The sequence below is a fragment of the Ochlerotatus camptorhynchus genome, unplaced genomic scaffold, assembly GCF_037179485.1.
Source record: "Ochlerotatus camptorhynchus isolate MF236.1 unplaced genomic scaffold, CSIRO-AGI_Acam_v1.1 ptg000475l, whole genome shotgun sequence".
Lineage (NCBI taxonomy): Eukaryota > Metazoa > Arthropoda > Insecta > Diptera > Culicidae > Ochlerotatus > Ochlerotatus camptorhynchus.
Window position 1 is genome coordinate 678211 of NW_027040961.1, and position 24818 is coordinate 703028.

At 37.8% G+C, this 24818-nt stretch overlaps 1 protein-coding gene across 1 annotated transcript in view; it reads right to left on the minus strand.

The window, feature by feature from the left end:
- Positions 1 to 871: 871 nt before the first annotated feature.
- Smox (Smad on X) overlaps positions 872 to 24818 on the minus strand; it is a 67295-nt gene continuing 43348 nt past the window's right edge. The window contains exons 2-8 of the mRNA XM_065235378.1: positions 5649 to 5742; positions 5204 to 5442; positions 4898 to 5136; positions 2217 to 2391; positions 1944 to 2149; positions 1729 to 1873; positions 872 to 1658 (exon numbers count right to left, since the gene is read on the minus strand). Coding sequence (XP_065091450.1) covers positions 1535 to 1658; positions 1729 to 1873; positions 1944 to 2149; positions 2217 to 2391; positions 4898 to 5136; positions 5204 to 5442; positions 5649 to 5742 — 1222 coding nt within the window. The 3' untranslated portion in view covers positions 872 to 1534. The remainder of the gene's footprint in view (positions 1659 to 1728; positions 1874 to 1943; positions 2150 to 2216; positions 2392 to 4897; positions 5137 to 5203; positions 5443 to 5648; positions 5743 to 24818) is intronic.

Here is a 24818-nt window from a genome sequence, read left to right on the forward strand (position 1 = left end):
AATGGATTTGCTTGTTGAAGAACCAGGCTGATAATCATAACTAAAAATGAGCTCAATTTGTGGGTACAGTAACATTTGACAACAGAAGGGAAAGTTAAACGTCTCCACAGTTATATTTAAACGACTTCAAGGATTGATCTGAAGGTTTTTGTAAACCAGTCCAAAGACTAGTGAATTTAAATTATACCCACCCTATTCCCGTTTGCTATCGAAGGTATTTTTATTATTATTTTAACGAAAAATATTTTATTAAAGGCGCGATTGTGGTTCGATTCCCGATCCGATCATCTTCAGAGAACTATGACAGTCGAAAAGGACAGTGATTTGACAGTGTTTTACAATGCAAAGGACTATTTCGGAATGTTATTTTCAGAAAATGACACAAACATCGGTCAATTTACTTTGTATATGTATTTAAAGCAACTAATTTCTAAATTTTGTCGTACTAACTTTTCAACCGCTTCTCTTCTCGAAAAGAAACAAAGGACAAAAAAGATAAAAATCACAAACATCTTATATGCTTTACTTTTTACTTCAGTTTTAAGTTTTTTTTTTTGGTTTTCCATTTTTTTGTTTTTGTTTTGTTTACTCTCTTATAATCAAAGTCGTATCATTTCAAAACGTTCATTAAACCTTCTCAGAAAATAGTACGCTGCTCTTTTGCTTCCTTTTTTTTTAATTCTTTATTTTTCTTTATATTTCCGGAAGGTTGACACCCTTCCGCGCGTCATAAAATCGATTTGTATGCTTGTCTGTGTATTATTTCCGTCTCACGAATCCTAAAAATCACCAGTCGTTTACCAATTGTATTAGCTTCAGTTACTTTATTCATTCTTTTGTTTTTTTTTAGAGCGTCACTCATGTGCCAAAAAATGTTGTGTAAGTTTTGTATATGATCGATAAATTTTGAATTTGGAAATTTCTAATTTCGATTTCATCGCTTTGCTTTCGGTTGCTTAACAGTATCATAAAATATATTTGTAAACAAAATTTGTTGATTCATGCAACTACATTTGATTGATTTATCTTCAATATCATCATGCTTATAGCAGAGTACGCATCTGAAGAGTACGGGTTTGTTTTTTTTTTAATTAGAAAAATACAAACGCTACTTACAAAAATAAACGAAAGTAAACACTATAGGGCACTGCCAACAAAACATATTAAAAAGTTATAATTATATTAGTTAGTCAATAAGTAGGTATACGCACTCTTTGTCACCTGTACTACAGGTTGTGTGTGTGTGAAGGGGACTATGAACGCCGCCCCCTTTCCGACTTGGTATAACTTCAGGTTATCGCTACTTAGAGGAAGGAAGCTTACAGATTGTTTCAACTTTTAGCAGTAAAACAAAAAGATTAATATAGGATTGGTTGGAAAACTAAAACAAAACTAACCCAAAACTGGTATCAATCATTCACAATCTCTCGTTCTTATGTATAAATTCTTGCATTCCTTACTAGTACGAATTTGTTTTTTTGATATTTTTTCCGCAGCTTCAATCGCGAGAAAATCTTTGCGTTTTCCTGAATGCTTATGACATAGAACTACATGGCAATCGTGGTGAGCCCATTTGGGTCAGGACCCGGTCTAGCCACTGCAGTGGACCGTTTAAATGCAATTCAATCCAGCACGGTGTTGAGGTAACGGTTTGTCGTCTAAATTGAAGGTATGATTGTAATGTTTCCCCAACGGTTGAAAGTAATGGTCATTATGTATAGCACTTACCTGTATTCTGCTCCCCATCCCTTAACGAACGACATTCTAATTGTACACATTCTAGTTAGTTGATAGACCGCCTCGAAACCCTGCGAGACGGACTGCGATAGTAAAGCTGCAAATTCCTGATTGTTGAAAATCTTTAGATTACATCCTGTATGGGGCGAAACGACAGATACTCAGTTATCACTTAGTCTTCTTCAGGATCCTATTCCCCAACTCACCAGGTGGTATTTTACACACGGTCGCCGGATGCCAGCCGTACCGCTGATTACAGTTGGGGCTTTGTACGAAAATGCTAGAATCGCTGAGACATTCCGCAAACACTTCCCCGCCAATGTAGTACAACCGGACTCCCTTACCGATGTGACGGCGAGTCTGTTCGACCACCTCGTTGCGGTTCACGTTGGACAGCAGCCCGAGGCAAAACCTGTGCGAAGAATAACATCATATGTTTAGTATTGAGACGTATTGAGCACTGAAAATTTGGAACTCACCTTTCCGAGTTGGAAGGATCCGTGAAGCCGTCCACCGTGATCGAGGGCTGGGAAGCGTGAAATGTTTCACCGACGCGCAGGTTCAACTCGTAGTAGCTGATCGAGCACCAGAATGCGGGCTCGTGATACATCACCGGTTGTGCATCCATTGCTGGAGACAGACGGGACATATCCGCTGGAGGAAGTCATTGTAAGGAAAAAATATTAGCAGGCGCACTTGGATACTGGCAACTGAAGTGCAGAGGACCATGGAATGATAGTTTTTCTACCTAGAATCTAGGCTGTAGTATTGTAGGTATGTGCGACTCCCAAGTAACTCACCTGAAAATCAAACATTAACAGTGTCGTGTAGGCATAAATTGGACTTCAAGGTAAACTAAGAGATCTTCACGACCTGTCTATCAGGACCTTCAGAGCAAGTCCAGAAACGCTTTAGGGCGTAAATCCAGTGGATTTCCAAGCCAATGTCTATAGATTACATTTGCAAGTCCACGGAACGTTCAAGTCTAGAGGATCTCCCAGGCAAAATGTCGACAGACGGAGGGTCAAATGAAAGCTAGGAGGACAAAATGGACAAACAGACGAATGGACAGAAGGTCGAACGAACAAAAGTCAAATTGACAAAAGGTCGAATGCATTCCTTCTTTGAACCAGTAATGAGCAAAATGAGCAGTCCTTTCCGTCGTTTTTCAAATTTTGACGTTGTATTTTTTTAAATTTTTCTATTCGACCTTCTGTTTATTTTGATGTTTGGCTCTTTGAGTTTCATTCGGTTTTTTGTCATAGATTCCCCAGAGGACTTCTAGATTAAATTAGGGTCTCCGAACCAATCGCTATGAACTCCATTGATAAATCCAGGGGACCTTCAATTCAAGCCTAGAGTTTCTCCAGAGCAACCCTACAGGACTTCCAGGTTCTCTTCAAAGCCTTCAATGAGAAGGCTATCCGCGTCGGTGAGCTAAGAGGCGGTCTAGTTTAGTTTAAACGGACCTCTCGGCCTAGTTTAGGAAACCTATCAGGGAGCAAATCCAAAGGGGCTTCGCAAACAAACTCCATTGGAAAGTCCGGAGCAGCTACGGATAGCTTGTAGATTAATTTCAAAGGGCCTTCAAAGTAAATTTGTTTGAGGGCTTTTCGGGCAAGTCCAACAAACCTTCAGGGTGTTGTAAATGCAGATGATCTCCATACCAATTTCTACTAACTATATTGGCAAGTTCAGTGGACCTTCGGGCAAGTAAAGAGGATCTCCAGACTAACAGGTTAAATTCAGAGGATTATCTAGGTAAATTAGGAGTACCTTCACACCAGTCTCTGAGCACCTCTCGGGTAAATCCACAAAATCTTCAGAGCGTAAATTCACAGACTCTTTAACTGACTTCAATGTATATGTGAATATACTCTTTTTTATCATGAGCAGTTCTTTTGGACCTTTTGTTTCTTCAAGTTGCATTGTACCTTTTGCCATAGATTGCTCCGGAGGCCATCCATGTTAACCCCAGAGTGTCTTCAAGCTGAATTAGCAGGTCTACCAGTTAAGTTTATACGGAATTCCTAGGCTTAAAACTGAAAATCCAATATCTGAGAACCTTTCGAGCAAGCCCAGAAAACCTTCAGAGCATAAATCTCTCAGTCTCTAAAGCAATTTCTACGAGCTAGTCCAGTGAATCTTCAAGGCAGCAAAGCACGCTCAGGCCTTAGCCAGAATGGTAAGGTAACTAAGTCGAATGAACAAAAGCCTCAAGGACACAAGGTTGAATAGGCAAAAGGCCGCATGCAACTTAAAGGGACAAAAGTTTAAAATGTAGATGGGTACAGAACTGGATTTCAGATGTTCCGATTATTAACCATCATGGCAAAAACACTGGTGCGGTCTATGGTACTCCATAATTCTCAACATTGAAAATTATCCTTAATTGGATTCTTTAAGGGTATTGAGGTAAATGCATATTCGTAATATTTTGCTTTAAATCTTGATTTAAAAATCGAGATGAAAGTGTAAGGGTTCCCCTAGTACCACGTACCACGAAAATGTGATCTACCCACGTTACGGGGCATGCTACAATAAGAGGTTGTAAGGATGAAATTGCTAATTGCGACTCTCATAAAACGAAATTGGCAAACCTCGATAATAAAGACAAAAAAGAAACCTCTTCTTGTTACTTACAAATACAAAATATCAGCATATGATTCCATAATCCCATAAAACATATTTATAGCGCAATTAATGGAAGTAACCCTAGTTATTTCGAAAATAATAAGTAATCTCGAACATTACAGATACAAAAAAAATCTTGCTTCGTAGAAAACTACATTGGCAAAACATTCAATCAGTGGACGGAAGCCTTTGCAAGTGGATGGAACGTTCCATAGATGCTATATGAATAAAAAAAATTCCACCGAATGTTTATCGATGCAAATAAACCGACTTAATGGTAAATAATAGACTTCCTGGAATGGGCGTCAGCCAAGATTCGATTCAGGGTTCCGTATCAGAATGCAATTTATTTTCGTGGAAAGAAACCCACAAGAAGAACCATTTCAGGACGTCCGCTTATGGACATTCGTAGGTGGCTTGCTGTATTTGGTGAAGGCAAAGAGAAAAAGGCTCGAATGTGTGTCCTATAGGGGCATATGTGAACGTGAACCACTTCGGGGTGGGATACCAACAATATCAGACTCACTCATATTATCATTCTGATCGAGAGGATCGCCGTCTTCCGACATGTAACCGGGTGGAGGCGTCTCGGTGTTGGGAATCGTGCCGACGCCGATGTTCACCGAGTCCATAATCGTGGTGTTGGTCGGAATCTGCTGACCCAGTGTGGCCTCCATGTATGACGGGGCGGTTGTTTGGTGTGGCTGCTGCTGTTGCTGATGAGGTTGCTGCTGGGTTGGTTGTGGGCTGGTTACATAGTTTTCACTGGAAGCAGTTATAGAATGAATTTATCAATATGAGAGAAAAAAAAATAATCCCGCGGCTAACTCACTTCAATGCATTGTTGTACTGAATATTGACTGGTACGGTATTGCTCAAATCATCCAAGGTATAGGTAATGGAACTTTCGCCTCCCTGAGGTGTGGATAGGTTTTTCGGGACGAGGATCGTCAGTACCTGTTGCGATTGCGAGTCGACCTTTGTGTAATGATACGGATTGATACAGACTTCGTCCTTCTTCAGGTGGTATGCGTATTCGCAAATATCCAGCGCTTTTAATTCGGCTTGACTCTACAACGAAATAGAGAAGGGGTGTATGGTTAGGTTGATGACCTCATTTTGTTTCAGACGAACGTTGCATTTTTTCGGGGAATGATAAATGACCAAACACATAAATCATGCTAATGAGTTAAAACAAAGATAGTGGTAGGTCAATGCAACAGGCGAACGATGACGGTGATTAAGATACCGCGCGATTTTTTTGGCCGCATCCATACCTGTAAATCGGGCCAACGCCAAAGTCTGCAATAGATCACGTGTGGAAGACCTTTTCTCAGCGCAACTCCATTTTCGCCGTTAGCTGGACGTGCTCTGCAATTTGGAAGGAAACGAAAGCTTAGATTAGATTTGTATTGCTGAAATTTACTAACAAGGTGGAAAGGGTTGAAATTCAATGACCCAGTAGAAGATACTGATTCCTTAATTAGCAAAAAATGCGCTACATATCGATGCACTTACGAAAATGAAAGACTAGTATATAAGACATGTGTTAATGTATCATCCAAATCGATCGACGATATGCACTTTATTTCAACAGAACAGGCATTACTGCTGCTGCTGCCGCACACCGAGAAAGTTCATCTACAGAAATATAAATACACGGGGGACCCAAACCGATATTAATGCGTGTTGTGTACAATCTCCGATGATGTTCTTCCCACATATTATAGCTCAGATCCATATAGCCAGCACCAAATTGCAATGAAGATGATGACGACTTCAACAGGGACACAGAACAGAGTGCACTACAAGCCAAGATTATGAGGTAATTTGTGTGCACGGCTGGAATGCTTTTGCGCTCGCAGAAATGCACATTCACTGGCGACAAAAAGTGAAATAATGGCTTGCAGTCTTGTACTGATAGGTACCAACGTGTACCGAAGGCAACAGAGCGGATGTGATTCTGCTTGTTTTAAGGTGGGAGGATGAGTTTTTTTTTCTCGCGTGGAAACTGTTACAAGAAACGTAGATTCGATAGCACTGCTTGGAACTGGAATTGAAGATATAATTCGTGTTCATCCAAATCTTAAAATTTACGTTAATCGAAATCAATTCAAAATTTGCTCAAATTAATCTGTTGAACCAGTGTCTTGTACTAATAGTCGAGTATTAGTACAAGACACTGAAGAAGTCTGCACATTGTAGACAAAATACGCGTATCTGTCAAGGATAAGCAAATAAGGTAGTGGAATTAAATGGAAATTACTAATCCTTCTCTCTCTCATTATACAGGTATTCCACTAAGACGCCCACATTCATCAGGATTCATGGTCAGGTTCTTTGCGATATTCCAGATTTTCCAATAATAAAGGGCGAACACGAAATTATTGCGACACCGAAAATGTCATGCCAATTTTCTTATAATGTTTAGAATCAAACCAAAATTTTAGGGTAGTTTTATACATATATTTACTTCAAAAATCAAAAGAAAAGTTAATCGATGGAGCCTTGAGTGTAAAATTGAACGCATTTTCGCTTGATGCCCTCCATCAAAGTCTTTACAGTGTCATCCGGTACCAGTTTCTCAGTTTTTTTCCATTTTCTTAACATGTACTTCTCGTCTTTGACTTTCTTCTTGCTCTTCCGAAGTTCCCGCTTCATTATTGCCCAGTACTGCTCCACCGGGCGCAGCTCCGGACAGTTTGGCGGATTCATGTCCTTTGGATCAAAATGGACAGAATTGGCCTCATACCACTCCAGGACACTTTTAGAATAGTGGCATGATGTCAAATCTGGCCAAAATAGCGGAGCTTCGTCGTGCTGCTGCAAGAACGGCAAAAGGCGCTTCTCGAGGCACTCAGATTTGTAGATCTCGCCATTTACTGTGCCCTTTGTCACGAAAGGCTTACTCCTCAGTGCGCAAGAGCAGATGGCCTGCCAAATGAGATATTTGGAGGCGAACTTCGACATTTTCTTCTTCTTAAATTTGTCGTCCACATCGAACTTGCTCTTGCCGGTGAAAAACTCCAACCCCGGAATTTGCTTAAAATCGGCTTTTATATACGTTTCGTCGTCCATCACACAGCAGCCATATTTTGTCAGCATCTTCTCGTAGAGCTTCCGTGCCCGAGTTTTAGCCGTCGATTGTTGCCGCTCATCGTGGTTTGGGAAGTTCTGTACCTTGTATGTATGTAGCCCAGCTCTCTTCTTTGCATTCTGGACGTAGCTCTGCGACATGCCGATCTTTTTAGCCAAATCACGGCTTGAGACGTTGGGATTTGCTTTAATCATCCGCTTCACCTTTCCCTCCGCCTTTTTCTTCCAGCTCCTTTGCCGTGGTCTAACGTCAACCGCTTCAACACTCTGGAGACGGTTGAATGGTGAATGTTCAACATTTTTCCCAACTGCCGGTGCGACAGGTCAGGAAATTCCAGGTGTTTGGAAAGAACTCGCGTTGGTTCAACTCCATTTTCGTTGAATCGAAAAACACGACTTCGAGTTTGACAGCATGTACACAATACACATCAATGAGAAAGTGTGCAAAATTTGGTTGATTTTTACCCAAGGGTAAAAAAGTTATGCCCTGTTGAATGTGTCGCAATAATTTCGTGTTCGCCCTTTAATTAGGGTTGATTGTACACTCAGACAAAAATTAAACTAATTAGTATAAAATTCACACTGAAACACTATTCGTGTGGTTGACCCTAGGCTGCGTTTAGTTGCCAACAAAACGAGCCTAGTATAAACTTGAAATATAAGTGGTATAGTATATCTTTTGAATATACATGCGTAGTTTAATGCTGGTTTATCCCAGAACGATTTCCACGTCCCCAGCTTTGTTTTGGTTGTCAAAAGGATCATCAAGATGATAATAACACCGACAGAATTGATATGTAAATTGTTTAAAAGAGCCATTCCTATACGATGATTCCATCCTTTGGAAAATGCCCTTTTAAAACTAGTCACATATTCAATCAGTTAATAACACAATTTAAGTTTTTAATTTACTTCATTTCATTAAAAATAAATCACCGACACTTCGGCAATCTATTTCATTTCTCCATGATTGTTTACTAAATAATACACTGGTCAAAATACTCTCGCATAAATCGGGTTTAGTTTAAACTATATACTGAAGATAGTATTACTGATTCACAGAAATGTTAGCATCAGGGCTGGTAGCGATCAAGGCTGTCAAAAATACTGATTTTAGTGACCATGCTGAAGAAATAAGTGATCAAATAGTGGCCTAAAAAGTGACCAACGGGAAGAAAATTAGGCATACCAAATAAATGTTTGATGTTTTAGACTTATTCAATTAGATTCTCATAATCACTTATATATGTACGATAGGAACCTTTAAAGCGAAAGATTCAATATTGACTAAACCTCCAAGCTCCTACTACCTGGAAAAACTTGAAAAACCGGGAATTCGCAGGGAATTTAATTTTTCCTGAAAATACCTGAAAGTATCACACATTGAACTTTATAGATCCAGAATGGATTAATCTTCAGGAACAAATACATTTTTAAAATTCAGAGGCTTCAAATGATTTTTTTTTTGGTGTTAGAATATGCATATATTTCCCACAAATTTTATAAATTCTGAACTGAAAAGTTATAATACTTCAAGAAATTTTAAAGAATCTGCAGTCAAATTCCCTGCATAGTTTTAATGCTCATGGAATTTTATTATAATTTCTAAGGACCTCATTCCACGGGAGTTCTGAGAAAAAAAAATCTATGAGAAAAACATCAACTGCAATCTGCTTCCATGGTACTTCTGAGGAATTTTAGGCTTCATTCGAATATGTAATGGACTATTCTGAGGTCTTTATAACTACTTGAAAGTTCCCAAAATATTCCTGAATTTGATTAAACTACCTTGAAGTTCTTTTGTAGTTTGAGAAACTAACCTGATGATCGCAATACTTCTCATCATTTCTTGTAGCTTCTCTAAACTTTTTCGGACTTCCTAAAGCTTCCACAATTTTCATAACGATCAGGAATCTTCTCTAAAGTGTTAACATTTCAACATATTTTGTACTTGTTAGAAAAGCAAGGTTGGAAGGCAAGTGTTTGACACATTAAACCTGTCAAAGTCGCTTTCAGATAGTCACAATCAGCGATTTTACGACACTCTGAGTGAACGCTCACGAATTATAAAATCGCTTATTGTAACACTCTGGTAGCAAAATTGGCAGGTTTTATTAGTCAAACACTTGCCTTTCATCCTCTTCTTGTAACAAACAAGTACAACATATTATTGTAACATCGAATGATTTCAAAATTCAGATAATCATTTTTTTTATAGCAAGTGAGTGGAAGCAACCCTGCTGCTCTGTAACATCTCTGCTCTGAGGATGTCTTTTCTTTCTTGAAGTTTTGTGTGTGTTTAGAGCTTTATTAGCAAGATCAATATCTTTCTCGAAGTTCTCGAAACTTCTGTAAAGTGTTTGCAGTTCTCATGAAGCTTGTTATACTACCATGAATTTTATTGAACTGTTCTAAAAATATTTAAGCTTGCGTGAACTTCTGAACCTATGTGAAAACCTCAATAATTTTCTTAACATCTCTAAAGTTCTCTGAAAATCTGGGGACTTCTTGAAATTTCCCTCTAATTTAGTGGAACTAATGGAACTGAACTCCCCTGAAATTTCTGCTGTTTTTGGTACTACACTAAACTTATTTGAGATGCTCCCGAAATGTCCATAATAGTTCCTGAAATTGTCGGATCTTGCCTTAAAATCCATAGACTTCATAAAGTTCTCGAAATGTTTCTGAAGATCTCTGTACTTCTGTGAAGTTTTCAAATTTATTCTGAAATTTCCGCAGCGAAATAATTAATATAGTTCTATGATTGTCACTGAAGTTCTCAAGATTTGTCTGAAGTTCAAATTATCGAAACTAATTCATAACTTTTTCAATAGTCTAGAGTTTCCTGATGTTTTTAGAACTGCCCAGAATATTTCTCAATTTCCTTAAAATTCTCTAGACTACCCTGTTTCTATATTTTTTTTTAAAGAACTAGCCATTTTACTGGAATTAATTTAATTGCCTTTAAGTTCTACTTTGCTTTCAATCACTAATTTTCCCTGCAAGAAGTTTTCTATGCTTGCTTAATTTCTCTAAATTGATCAAATGTTCCGGTAAATTTTCTGATACATATTTATAATGTCCTGAAGCTTCTAAGGTTTTCGAATCAATCATAGAATTCTCGGAATATCCCATAATTCTAAGGAACTCCTTATAAGTCGCTGCAAATTTCCTTAAGTTAATGTGAATTTTCTAATGTTATCTGATCGTCCTCGAAGTACTCGGAACTTCACTGAATATAATGAAACAATATAAAAATATCTAAATTTCTTAGGAGTTCTCTAGAATTTTTTGAAAATATCGGTGCTTGCTAAAAGTTCTCGCCTTTTTTTAATTTATGGAACTTCGTTGATGTTCTCTAATCAACTTAGGTAAATTTTCGAATTTTCTTTAGATCTTGAAATTTTCATGATATAAAACCCTCACATTTTCCGGATGCTCATATAATTTTTATTGCGTTCCAGAAAATTTTCGCAGAGGAAAAAAAGGAGTTTTAACTAGGATTCTAAGATACTTCGAGTCCTAATTAATCATGGAATTTCTGGGGAGAAGAAAAGAAGTTCTGAATTGATTTCCTAGGTAATTCTTTGACTAATTCCATGTGAATTGAGAAAAGAGCGTCAAAGAAAATTCCTAGGTGATTCTGAGGAGAAATTAAAAGAATATAAAAGTATCATTTGTATTACTACTATATGACATTTCAAGCTAATTGCTTATAGAATATTAGCATTTTGCCTGCTCTCAACTCTCAACTTGTTATTTGAAGCACTTCCACATTTTTATTGAGAGCTTTCAATGCCTGTACCATCCTAGGCCCAAGGAAGTCGAGAAATTTTCCAAACCGAAAAATTAATAGACCGGACGGGAATCGAACCCAGCCGCATCTAGCATTGACTTGCTTCGTAGCCTTAACCGACTGAGCTGGGAGTATAGTTGTACGCTTTGCAAATTAACTTAAAACTGATTCATATTCAAATCCCAATAAAAATACGGTGCATACAACGAATTACCATGCAATAAATTTAATTTGAGGTTTCCATGGTTAAGACAACAAGAGTACGTATTTCCGGATACACTGAAGCGATTGGTCAAGGCGACAATGGATCGAGTGATGTGCGTCGTTCAAGTATCGAGGACATTCTCGAGTCCCTTTGAAGGGGGTTACGGCAAGGTGATGGACTTCCGTGTCTGCTATTCAACATCGCGTTAGAAGGTGTGATCAGAAGAGCTGGGATAGACACGAGTGGCACGATCTTCAGGAAGTCCATCCAGCTTCTTGGCTTCACCGATAACATCGACATCATGGCACGCAACTTTGAGACGATGGCGGAAACGTACATCACACTGAAGGCTGGAGCTAGGCGGATGAGACTTGCCATCAACGCATCGAAGACGAAATATATGAGAGGAAGAGGTTCTGGGGAAGACGATGTTAGCTTCCCACCCCGAGTTCAGATTGAAGGTGACAAAATCGAAGTGGTCGATGAGTTCGTGTATTTGGGTGACCATCGAAAATGATACCGTTAGATTTGATAAAGAGTCACAAATTTTTGAGATATTGTTAAAAATCTAATACTGCTTCTTGATTCTAAATTCGATCTACGAGTTTCAATTCCGTCCTAACGCATTGAAACGACATTAAATTTTCTTCGTCCTATGGATAAACGAAGAAACAGGAGATTCGCTAGGAGCGCTTCTTTTGTTTTGAGAACAATGAGCGTAAATTTTCATACAATGCGCTCTAATAGGATTTATGTTGTAGCTTATGAGCTAACGCGTCAGAACAAACCTATTATTGATTTGTGCATGGTGAAATCCTTGATATTATTGATCTTTTCTGATCGATAGAACGGAAATGGGCGATTACGACGAAGTAGGGCTCTACCCTATATCACTTTTACTGAAGAGCAAGATCTGCACTTTCGAATTAAAAATTACTTCCAGTTATTATAAAGCAGGCAGTGGATTTTTTTCACCATTTTCGCAACATATCTCACCACATAAATACATGTTCTTGCCTTCTAGTATCGTTTCCCTAAACCTTACCCATACTTTAAGAGAAATCTAAAATAAAATGTTTCTTACAAATCAAGATAGAGCTGGAATTAGGGCGTAACAGATTTTATAAACTATGACTTCTCTCGATGATTTCAAGGAATACAAGACACGCCCACGCAAACTAACATAGCCATCGTGTAGGGGAAGTCTTCCCCTATTCGATGGTGTTGTTGATTTGTGTGGAAAGTCATTGTTTGCAAAAGCTGTTACGCCCTAATTCCAGCTCTATCTATAAATGTTTAAGTTAATGATGATTATTGAAAAACTGTTATCGGATAAAATGGTAGATCTCTACCAAAACTTAGTTTTCAAACATAATTTTGTAAGTTGTTAAATATAAATAGATGAGATGAGATGAGGAATTGGGAATGTCTTCGATAAAATAAGAAATCTTTAAGTATTGAACGTTCACCAAATTGTACAATATTAAAATCCTTTTCATGCAAAAAACGCGCAACATTTTTACAATTATACGTTTATTGAAATTTTTAATAAATTATTGATTTTAAAGATGTTTTATCATTTCGCTTTGCTTAATTGTCGGAGTCACAAAATGTTGCAAAATTTTCTAAATACTAATCGTTTAGAGTTGATTTTATGGACAAAATTAAACGGACTATTATTTCAAGGTTATGCTCCTTTTATAGGTCTTGGTTTAAAAAAATATGTTCGAAATGCTCAACATTTACCGAAGCAGGAAAAATTTAAAATTATATTAGACTCCGAATTTTAAAAATCTGCCACTGTCCTGGTGAAAATAAAATTCAGATATCGAGCAAAACATGAGTACGTAACCTTAAAAAATCTATTCTTTGGATCTTAATTTCTTGCAAGCTTTAGATTCCTTAAACCAGTCTTAAAACCAATTTATCGCTTTTCCACCTTGGTTAATTATTATTTCTGGTTTTTTTTTTCCTAGTGTTATTGAGCATGATTCCCGTCATCTATATCAAAAATTTGAATGAGATAACTTGAAATTCTTGGGAAAATTAAAAAAAAATGTTGTTAGGGGTTTCTATGGAAATTAAAAAGATTTGGGAGTGGAAAATCAGAGGATTGTAAGACTTAAAACTAACCTAATTTTAATACGACTAGAAAAAAAAAACTTGAAACTTGAAAACAATCCCTAGAGTTTTGAAAGGTTCTGGCACCCTGGATACATTTGATATAAACATGTTGTATTTTTATACAAATTAATAAAATACTGATGACATATGCCGAAGTATGACTGAAAATTCAGTTTCGGTTAAACGACGATCGATCTAGTAATCCATACGGTATAATAGCGTTATGTATAATGGTGTTCAGCTATTTTGAAACCTGGCACTCTATGTATTAAATAAACTACGTCCATCCACGAAAGCCTAACATTTTTTCCACGAACCTATATTTCCGTTCCTTGTGACACAAACTAAGTTACCATGAAACAGTAAACGCAGGTTGACACAATAAGGTATGTATTTATTCACGTTTCCGACCAACCACATGCCCTAAATCTGAAAATACACCAATCGATGGATAGCCTTGATAACAGTACAGCCGAGTATGCAATGTGATGGCCAAGCAGGCAGACGGAGGAGACTTACATCAACAACAGGCACACGCGTCCAGCAGCGTGGAATACCACACTACCCTGCAGCGATACTTCTCCACCCACAGATAATCAACACTCCGAGCTAGTTGTTTTGACCGCCCACCGGAAGGGAAATGCCTATGTTATCCTCACTTGTTCGGCGACAGGCACACTACACGCGCTTACTTCGATAACAGACAAACAAGTTTTCTTCGCACACCAGTTCTATGTATTATGGCACCGCAGCACGCACTGTTTTAATCAATATTTGTTTTGACTGCCAATGTCGAGGCCAGTCTAGACGATGTCGTCGGTCGCCCTCGCGTCTTCGTCGTCGTTTTCGGTTTTGTTGTCGAGCTGTAGGTATTTTCTATGTTTTTCCACTGATAGTGTGCGCGATGACAATGACGGAACGACGGAAATCCAGACAAATTTGTTCCACTCACGAAATCCAACGAAAACTTCCCCGTTCTCAGCATTCCCAATGGGAATGGTAGAATTGGAGCACCATTTCACTTTTTAAACACCACACGCCATTTTAGGGAAGCTTCCAGCATTATGCTTGTTCTACCCCCAACACACAACATCAACGTCAACATATCCGAAAAGGGCACAACAAGGGGTGGCCGCCGAAGGTGACGGGAACGACGGAGGCATATATCGACATAGATCCTTCCCCTATCATCGCAGCAACGCTTTGGCGACACACTACTCGTAAAAGAAAGTCACTTAAACCCCATCGAATCACTGTGAACTTTCGAAAATGTATGAAACACAAGTCGAGGCGTCCGTACTGGAAAGAAAACGTGATACAAGCGCGGCGCGACGTCCTGAGGCTCTCTATAGACGAAGGAGCCCACACACCGGAATGAATTCAAGCAGGCCCACGTAGGAATCGAACAATCCTTCTCTGCTGCTGCTAATTGATGTTTTTCATGGGCTTTACTCGATTGGGGCGGTTCACACTCTGAACACTGTTTTCGAATGAATGGGTAGATGCATGGATGGATATCGCTCGGATGACTAAATTCCCTGTTTTCTTCTGGCCCAATGGATACCGCACAAACAGTTTGTTGTAGTGGGATTTATGAAAGCGTACCTCCGACCCGACTCCAATAAACAACAGTGGAAAACGTTCTGATGCTAGGAGCTAAATGTGTGCCTACTGCTGCTGCTGCTGCTGCTGATGGTGGTGCATATGCTACGAATTTGGACGCAACCGGAGAGATGGCTTCGCATGTATGGGTTTTCTTGGATACGATCGGGGTTAGGGATGTTCCATAAAGCACCGGCAGTTGGTTTTTTTTTTCGGAATAGAAAATAGCTCTATTGTTAGATAATTTTTGATATTTACAGTGTGTTAACCCAATGATCTATAGAAAATTTCCAGATAAAGATAACCATACACATGTTTCTAGATTAATTGTCCGTAAACAACGTAGACGTAGCGGTGCCGGTGGTGTAGTGGTAAACGTGATTATCTCTCACCCGAGCAGGCCTGAGTTCAATCCCAGTCAACACCGCCGGGATGTTCTGAGGTATAACATCTCTGATCCACGCCTTCCTTCGGACGGGAAGTAAAGCCGTTGGTCCCCCGGTTCATGAGTTTGATGGGTCGATAGGTAGGGTCCTAAGTGTGGGAGCTGCCTCCCTGGCGTCAGTAGCATTGGTGCTCAGCACGGAAAACAAGATCGATGGAAAAATAATCAAGGAAAAAAAACGTAGACGTACAAATGTTTTATCAATTTGTCAACGTTGTCTACGTAGTTTATGAGCAGTTCATAAGTTTAAAATGCTTAATATCTAACACGATATTTGCCCCTTCTGACATGGTTGAAGTTGAACCCTGAATTCAAAGATCTTTGTCAAATCAATTGCAAAATCAATTTAGTTAATCATGATTCATGGTTAGGGCCATCTTAGAATCGAAGATGATGGGAATAGGGAAAAAAGGGTAGAGTGTGAGTAATTGTGAGTAATTTAAGATAAATTAGGGGAGGGGGGTGGCAACGGGGGAAAATGTAGGCTGAGCAAATATGAGTATATTTTTTTAATGTACCATATTTTTCTGCTTAAGCAATTAATTTTAATTTTACGTTTAATCATAAAGTTTAGTTCTGAACTGCTGATTTAATTTTATACGTTGTTCTGTCAATATATCTGAGCTCTTTGGTCACCAATTGTTGAGTTGAGGTAAAAGATCTTTCAGCAAATTAACTTTGATTAATTGCAAATAAAGGTCATTGAGGACATCGATAACTGATGAATGGCTGCGTCCTTTGTGTTTGCTTAACATCCAAAGTAATGTTCTTAAGAAGATTGATTTTGAAGCATTGACGTCTACATTGAAGATTAACGTAGGCATCAATGCTTCATGGATGTTTCCAATGCTTTTTACTGATTTCTATTGTTTTTATGTATTGTGTGTGCCATGATAATTTCTCAAAATGGGATTATACCATCTTTTCTCTTTTTATGGCCGTACGACTGCGCCCATTGATTTAACATACGGCGGCTCTTTATCCAGGATTCGATCCTCAAGCCGCTGCCATAAAATACTATTTAAGTTACACACCTGTGTAGAATCCTTATGAGCGGGATTGCAGCGCGCTTATGAGCGACGCGCTTCGACCGTCATAAAATGAGAATTTAACATAAGCGCGACAATAGCATTAAAAAGAGACTAAATGCAACTCTAAGCTGAATACGGGGCAAAATGATCACATAAAACGTAAATATGAAACTAAGTTCTTGCATTAAATCATTTACAATCTAATGGTATTAAAATCAATAAGCTCTGATAATGCTATCGTTCCGCATGATTACTTATTATATTGAGTATTTTGTTTAGTTTTTGGACATGTTTTAAATCTCAAATTGTAAAATATAGCTATGTATTCTCTCTAACCCCCAGTGGCCGGTAGTGTTATTATGGAAGAACTCTCTCTACAATGTCGCATTTAAGGTCATTGTAGACAGCTTTAGTCCGGGAGTTAGAAGGTGATAGCTCTATTGCAGATCCAGCAACCCGTTTCAGAATGTCTGGAGAGTCACGCCCATTCCGAGATTACTTTCACTTACATGTATGTATTTGATCTAATTTCCGTCCTACGAACCACAACCCACGCTTTACCTCTCTTTTCAGAACGAGTTTACACAAAAAAATGAATATTTCTGTCAAAGATGACTTCTAAACTTTCTATCCGTACCGTTGGATTTGATAAAGAGTAACAAATTGTTGAGATATTGTTTGAAATGTAATACTGCTTCTTGATTCTAAATTCGTTCTACGAGTTTCAATTCCGTCCTAACGCATTGAAACGCCATTAGATTTTCTTCGTTCTACGGATAAAAATAGAAAAAGGGGATTCACTAGGAGCGCTTCTTTTGTTTTGAGAACAATGAGCGTAAATATTCATACAATGCTATCTAACAGGATTTATGTTGTAGCTAATGAACTAACGCATAGGAAAAAACCTATTATTGATTTGCGCACGGTGAAATCATTGATATTATGATTGATAGAACGGAAATGGGCGATTACGACGAAGTAGCGCTTGGACTGGTCTCACCATGTTAATTTGAATACTTCCTTCAACAAACACAAATTGTCTTGCAAATTGTCACCAGGGAGGAGGTTCGCGTCTAGGGCTTTCCCCATTAACCGTTCGCGGCCACAAGCTACCACTCATCCAGTCTTGGGCGTATCCAGCGAGGCATCTTTCAGATTACTTGCAATCTCCGACATTGGCGAGAGACCAGCCGCCGAGCCCCTTTGCAAGCGGAAAACTCGCTGATTCACGGCAACGTCGCCCACCAAATCACCACAAAAACTCGCAACGGACACATCATCAGCACGTTCCCGGGCAAATTCAGCAACCGGACTGGGTTCAACCTCACCCACGGTGACGAATCTCTCAATAGAATGGGATCCCGGTTTTCCGAGTTCGGATGCCACACTTTCGGTGTCTAGAAAGTGTGTCATCCGAACTCGGAAAACCGGGATCCCGGGAGGCAATGAAAACTGACACCGAACAATAAAACTGAAACTTCGTCGTAGATGTTGGAGGTTAGATTCAAGGTCAACCGAGTTACTCAAGGCAAACACAAACAAAACACGATACATCACTAAATGATAACTTTATGAATACTTAATTTCAGCAACAAATTAACAAATTTAAAACGAACGAAAAATACGCAACGGAAGAAAAACACGTCAGTTTTCAAGCGCGGCCTACTGCGATCCTCCTCAAATTGGAAAATATAGATATTGTGTGAAATTGATTAGCCCCTCAAATGGCTTTCGAATTACTTTCTATGAGATATTCTTATTGAATGTAGGTTCCCTAAATCCTTGTACGAACCGTATTTTCAGCAAAAATTATGCATATTATTTCTGTTTAAATGCAGTTGTGTTTATATGTAGGCATTTTTTATATCAATATATTGATTGACACTTAGTTCAATGAAAAATGCTACTTTCAAGTTAAGGACAACCAGCGCTAGAAAGCGCCTCAGAGCATTTGCAACGAAACTTTGTGCATGCCTAGCACAACACTCGATAAAAAGTGTGTGGTTCTCTCATTTGCTTCGCATACTCTTCTCCAACTTATCTTTGAGACAGCGATCCACACAATGAGCGATACACTCCATGTGGCGCAAGGAGCGAATGAAATACAACAAGCAGCTAGCGTATCCTTTGAGTTCTTTGTTGTCTTTGCTTACCACGATAGCATACATAGTAGAGATTAAGATGTGCAAAACAAAGAGGAATGTTGTCTTTTTGCTGGGTTCCTGCACTTTGTGGTGCGCTTTGCGTCGGAACCATCACTACACATTGAGCGTTTGTTATTTCTTGGTGTTTCTTTCTTCTCTTCTCATTTACACTTAAGCAGGGTGGGAGGCTAGCAAACTTTGTGATTGCTTAATTCTAACTTAGTGGATTTCAGTGCCAACATGTCAAAGATGCGTAATTGCATTTGTAAACAATGGCCTTTTCTCGCAAATAAAAGCTTAATCATGAAAATTAATTACACCACCAGGTAGAGGAATATTTCCTCTACCAGCTAGCATTGTTAATTTGAAGGAGTGAGCTTTTATTTCCGAGAAATCGACTGCTAAAGCCATTTTTTACAAAAACAATTAAGCTCCTCTGAATGTTGATCAGATGTAAGCCCTGAGGACAAAAATCGTTCCAACCCTATAATTTGTATGTTTGAAAAGTGATATTGAATGCTATTGAACGTCAATTAAATAAAATTGAAAAATCTACTGTTTTGTGTCATAGTGAAATGCTATCAAGATTTCTCTTTATATCTACCACCAACCAACCAATTTTACCCCTACACAGAAAAAAAAATCTGAATTTTAACTATCGCGTAAAATCTCCCATCTCCCTTCGTTTAACTTTGAGCTATACTTGGAATATACAACGAAATCGTTTACAAGCTTGCATACAATATTGCTAATTTATGCGATATTGCGCTTAAATTTACACGAAATATCGCGAAATTTTATGCCAAATCTAGCGTTAATTTTATATGCGCTATATCTCGCAGAAATTTACATGAATTTTTCAACCGGTGTAAGATCAATTTGCCCAGGATCACTGTACTTACATTTTATTCATTTATTTTAGTGTGGCTTTATTTGGTTTTCTTCTGAATCTTTAAAACATTTTTTTTTTCATATCAGGACGCTAGGCGGAATAATACGATCACGCATTTGAAATACAAACTTAGAAAGCAGATAATATGAGGGCCCCCTAAGGATACCAGTCCCGGACACCCCCCCCCCCCCCCACGGATCCCTAATTCACCTCTGTCAATTTTTAGAATAATTTTTATGAGATTTAGTATTTCAATGTCTCGGATCTTAAAAAAGTGCATCTAATTTTAGTTTTGCAACTTTAGAATCTTGTAATTTTATCAAAGTCTTGTTGGTACGAATTTTGAATTTTCGTCCACTTCTGGAATACTTGGAACTCCAGGATCTTCAAATACAATCAATTCTACAAATTTGTTATGCAAGCGATCCTAAAGATTACCCCTACTTAGCTAGATATTTTGTGTTTTTTTATTAGTCTGAGATTTCACCAAATTTTTACAAGTTCCACCATAATAGCGAAAATTACGAATTCGACTATACCTTTACCTATTATTGTCAGGGGATAAATTAAGTCCTTGAGTGCTCATTTCTTGCATGCATGAGGAGCATCGTGTGACCAAAAATGAGCACTCAATGAGGTAACCCTGATGATAATAGGTAAGGGTATTGTCGAAGCCATAATGAACCCCACTGTCCTAACTTTGAATCTTCTTTTTATATACATTCCAGAACCCCAAAACTGTTGCCTAGGGATCTGCCAAATTTAAAATGTCTTACAATTTAGATTTTTTTTTAAATCCAAGTGTCTTGAAACAAAAACTAGACCTGTACGGCCGAATTCACTAATGAGCTTGAGTTTGAATGACCGCACGAATCGTAAATGCTACTCCGTATATCTATATGTATATCCAACACAATGAACCAAATGAATATAGCTTGGGTTTAGCTGAACATTATCATTGTACCAGTTTTGAAAACTCAATATTTTATTATGTCAATAAAAGCACCAGCCACGTCCTTGCGGTTATTGAGGAAGGGAAAGAATGCTAGTTCGACCACTGTTTTTAATATTGACCGAGTTTTCCATTGCATCTCTACTAGTGAATTTATATTTTGAAATTCCCGGTTTTTCCGGTTTAAATCTCAAAAGTTTGCCGTATTTCAATATTCAGCAAAAAAAAAATGAAAGTGATGATATGATTGCAATTTCGCGTTATTTTCAAGATAGGGGAAATGGATGTAATGGTCTAAATGCCCCTAATTTGGGCTCATACATAAATTCAGCAATCGACTATTTTTCAATAGAGACCAAAAATATTCATTAATACCGTCTCTATGACGCGTCCATCTAGATAAAATTTATACATAGCAGATTTTTAACGATGGGCCCAATCTTAGATCCATAGGCCAACATTGGTCATTTCCCCTACTTAGTATCAATTCGTATAGCTTTAACACTCCGAACACGATGATAATGCAAATAAATATTAAATTCGTCAATAAATGGCTGAGCTAGGATTTTTCAAACATTGCAAGTTTGCCGTTACACATTTTACCGGAGACATTATTGCTGGAATGTTTAAGCGCTAAAAATTTACATAGAAACAAAGTCTTGGAAGATCAGTTACCTGAATGCTTCGGGCTGAATAGGTCATTATACCGAATTGTAGAGTGAAATATTAAGGTTAAATTTACCTTGATGCATTTTCGAAAAATTCAAAAAACAGTATTTATCGACGCATCATTTAAGATTGCAAGAAGCTCGCGTAATTTTGCGTAAAATAGCAAAATAAATTGAATGACAGATATAGATTTCTTTATTAAAAAGTCCGATAATATTTGTTTTAAATAGAGATCGATTTTTCATGAAATTATATAAAAACGAATTGTCAAGTTGTTTAAACTCCTGAGACCCATAGATTGAGAAAAGCTGCCATTAATGGTGCTATCAAACTACCTTGGAGCCCTGTTAATCCGAACGTTAATCATTTTCAATTTGAACTTCTAGTAACCCTATGACCATGAAAAAGCGAGGTTCTGGCAGTCTTATTTGCTGTTTAGTTTTGATTCTGCGTTCCGTTTAGCATCGTTCCATTTAGCTTAGCTCCATTCCATGTGCTAAATGACGTTTAAGTAATTTTAAGTTTGCACGGTGTGCAGATTAACGGGGTTCACACTAAAAAGTGCAGATTAAAAATGGTCTGATTACCAGGGGTCCACGGTCTATGAATAAGTATATACCCATTTATGTACGTTTGGACAAAACGTATATTTGAAGTTTTTAATAAAAATTAAGCCAAAGTCCAAGCTTTCATCAGTTTCAGGGCATTTTGCAGTAAAGTGAGCCAAATTGATTCCTAATCGCCACGGTTGGGATTGAACCTAGTTTCACTGGGGCTAATTAAATTAAATTTCCAATGAGGGAAATCAAGTAAATTCTTAACAGGTTTTGAAGAAATATTTTTTTTTAACGTGAATTGCTTGAAATGGTCCTCATAATACTCAAAGATCTCTTTTTGGAGTTCTTTAATTATTTTTTTTTATACTTTCTAAGCTTAGTGTGCCCGACCTTGCTCGGGATTCAATATTAGCTTGAGTTTTTGCGCCAATTAAAAAAGCATGCTATATTGTTCGTAGCCCCCCCCCCCTCATATCTAAGGGGCTACCCCTTATGACCTCCACATGCCAAATTGGGTTCCATTTGCTTGATTAGTTCTCGAGTTATACAAAAATTTCTGTTTCATTTGTATGGGAGCCCCCCTGTACAGAGAGGGGACGGGTCTCGAACCATCATAAGAACCTTTCCCTGCCCCAAAAACCCTTGCATGCAAATTTTCACGATCGGTTCAGTAGTTTCCGAGTCTATAAGGGTCAGACAGACAGACAGACAGAAATTCATTTATAAATTTATAATAAGGCCGGAACAAATATCAAGTTTTTCTTTTGTCACCCCCCCCCCCTTCAAAATTTTGGAATATCACCAAGGGGGAAATAAAATAAAACTTTCAGTGTATCTTTATTTTTCGCAAATTCATTTGGGTATGAATACTCGCTTGCTAGATTTTATTATGTTGTTGTTATTGTATCACCTTATTCTTTTAAAGAATTTTCACATAAATTGGTAATTGACCAGTACGGCATGACAGGTCCTTGAAATCGGATCAGCCGGTTTCAGTTGTTGAAAACGGATTTTATCGAACATCATTCCTAATCTTGTTTGGCAACTCACTAGGTAAGCCACTTTCAATCTGATCGATCCCTCTTGTTCGTTGCGCACATCTTCGTCATGTCCCAGTCGGATCACTACAAAGAACCATTTTCAGTGGGTCGTTATCCGACATTATGACGATGTGCCCAGCCCACCGTACACAGCAAAAAAATAATTTTGATATCACATCAAAGTGGATGCACTACAATCATGTCGAAAATTTCATGTAATTTTTATGACCACATAAATAAACAAATGCAGTAAAAGCAGCGTAATGTCAGTTCATGCATTGTATTAATGATAATTTTGTCCTTTTTAGCAAGTAATATTACACCATATTTTCGACATGATTGTAGTGCATCCACTTTGACGTGATATCAAAATTATTTTTTTGCTGTGTAGTCGCCAGATTTTTGCATTCGATCTACATTTCTTAACTTACAAACCTTCTACAATGATACTTAATGGTTCAATTCTTTTCTACAGTGATTCAACAATTTCCGACCAAAATCCAATCTTTTAAAAATTGGTTTAATTTTTTTTAGAAGTGAGACCAAATCAGAAACGATTCAAGAAATTCCTAACTGAGGTGACACTTTTCAAAGCAGATTTAAAACTGAGTCTGAACTTTTTTGAAGTGAGTTCAAACTTTCGAATAAGTCATCAATATTTTTATAACTGAGTCTAAACTTTTATGTTATGTTATTCAATCCTATTTAAAGTTGTCAAAACTTTCCTGAAGTGATTCAACATATTCCAAATCCAATCTTTAAAGAATTGGTTTCGCATTTTCTGAAGTGAGGCAACATTAGCTGATTAATCCTTTTCCTAAATGAATCCAAGGTTTCCTGCGTTGATTCAATTTTTTCCAAACTGAAACCAAACTAGTCAGAACGGGTTTGATATTTTCCTAAGTGAGCTTCAGATTTTTGTTAACTGCTTTGGCATTTGGCAAGGACACAATCTTGCTTAGTGAAAGTGTAGGAAGTTTTCCGAAGTGAACCGACAATTTTTTGAGCTTAAATTTTCCAAATGGTGTCCAACCTTTTCTGAAGTGGTTCAAAACCTTCCTTAGGGAGTCCAAACTTTTCTGTTGAGTGATTAAATTATATTGAATGTTAGTCTGAGCTTTCCTGAATTGATTTACCTAACTTTTAACGTAGATTCCGCTCCCTTAGATCCCTTCCTCGTTCTTGTGAGATTCACATCCTTTGAAAATTAGGCTGAGATTTTAAAGAATGGACCTTCGTGTGTTCATTTTGATGGTAGATTTTTTTTTAAAGCAAGCACAATTGTTGAGAAAACTGGGTTTACATCCACAAAAGTACGTATTTTTATAGAAATTTGGGTTTCTTGATCAGCCAAGTTGGATTTTGGCTCCGTCCTTTGAAAAACAGGCTTGGATGTTATGGAATAGACCTTTGTGAGTTCATACGTGATGGTAGATTTTTTTAAAGCCAGGTTGGATTTTGGTTCAATCTTTTGAAATTTGTGCTTGGATTTTATAGAATGGAACTTGCTGAATACCGGAAGAACGAACCTGGTTAATATTCACAAAAGAAGGTATTTTCATAGAAAATTAATTTTTCTGTTCTTTCCGAACTGAATTTTGGCTTCTACCTTTGAAAAAAAGGCTTGTATTTTAATAGAAGTTGCTGAATCCATACGTGAGGGTTGAATTTCTTCAATTTTTGAGAATACCGAGTTTAAATTCACAAAAGTACGTATTTTAAAAAAAAAACTTTGATTTTCTGTTCTGCCAAGTTGAATTTCGACTCCGATCTTTGAAAATAGGCTTGAATTTTATAGAATGGACTTTGCTGAATCCATACGTGATGCTAAATTTTTTTGAAGCATGCACAATTTTTTAGAAAACTGGGTTTGAATTCTCAAAAGTACGTATTT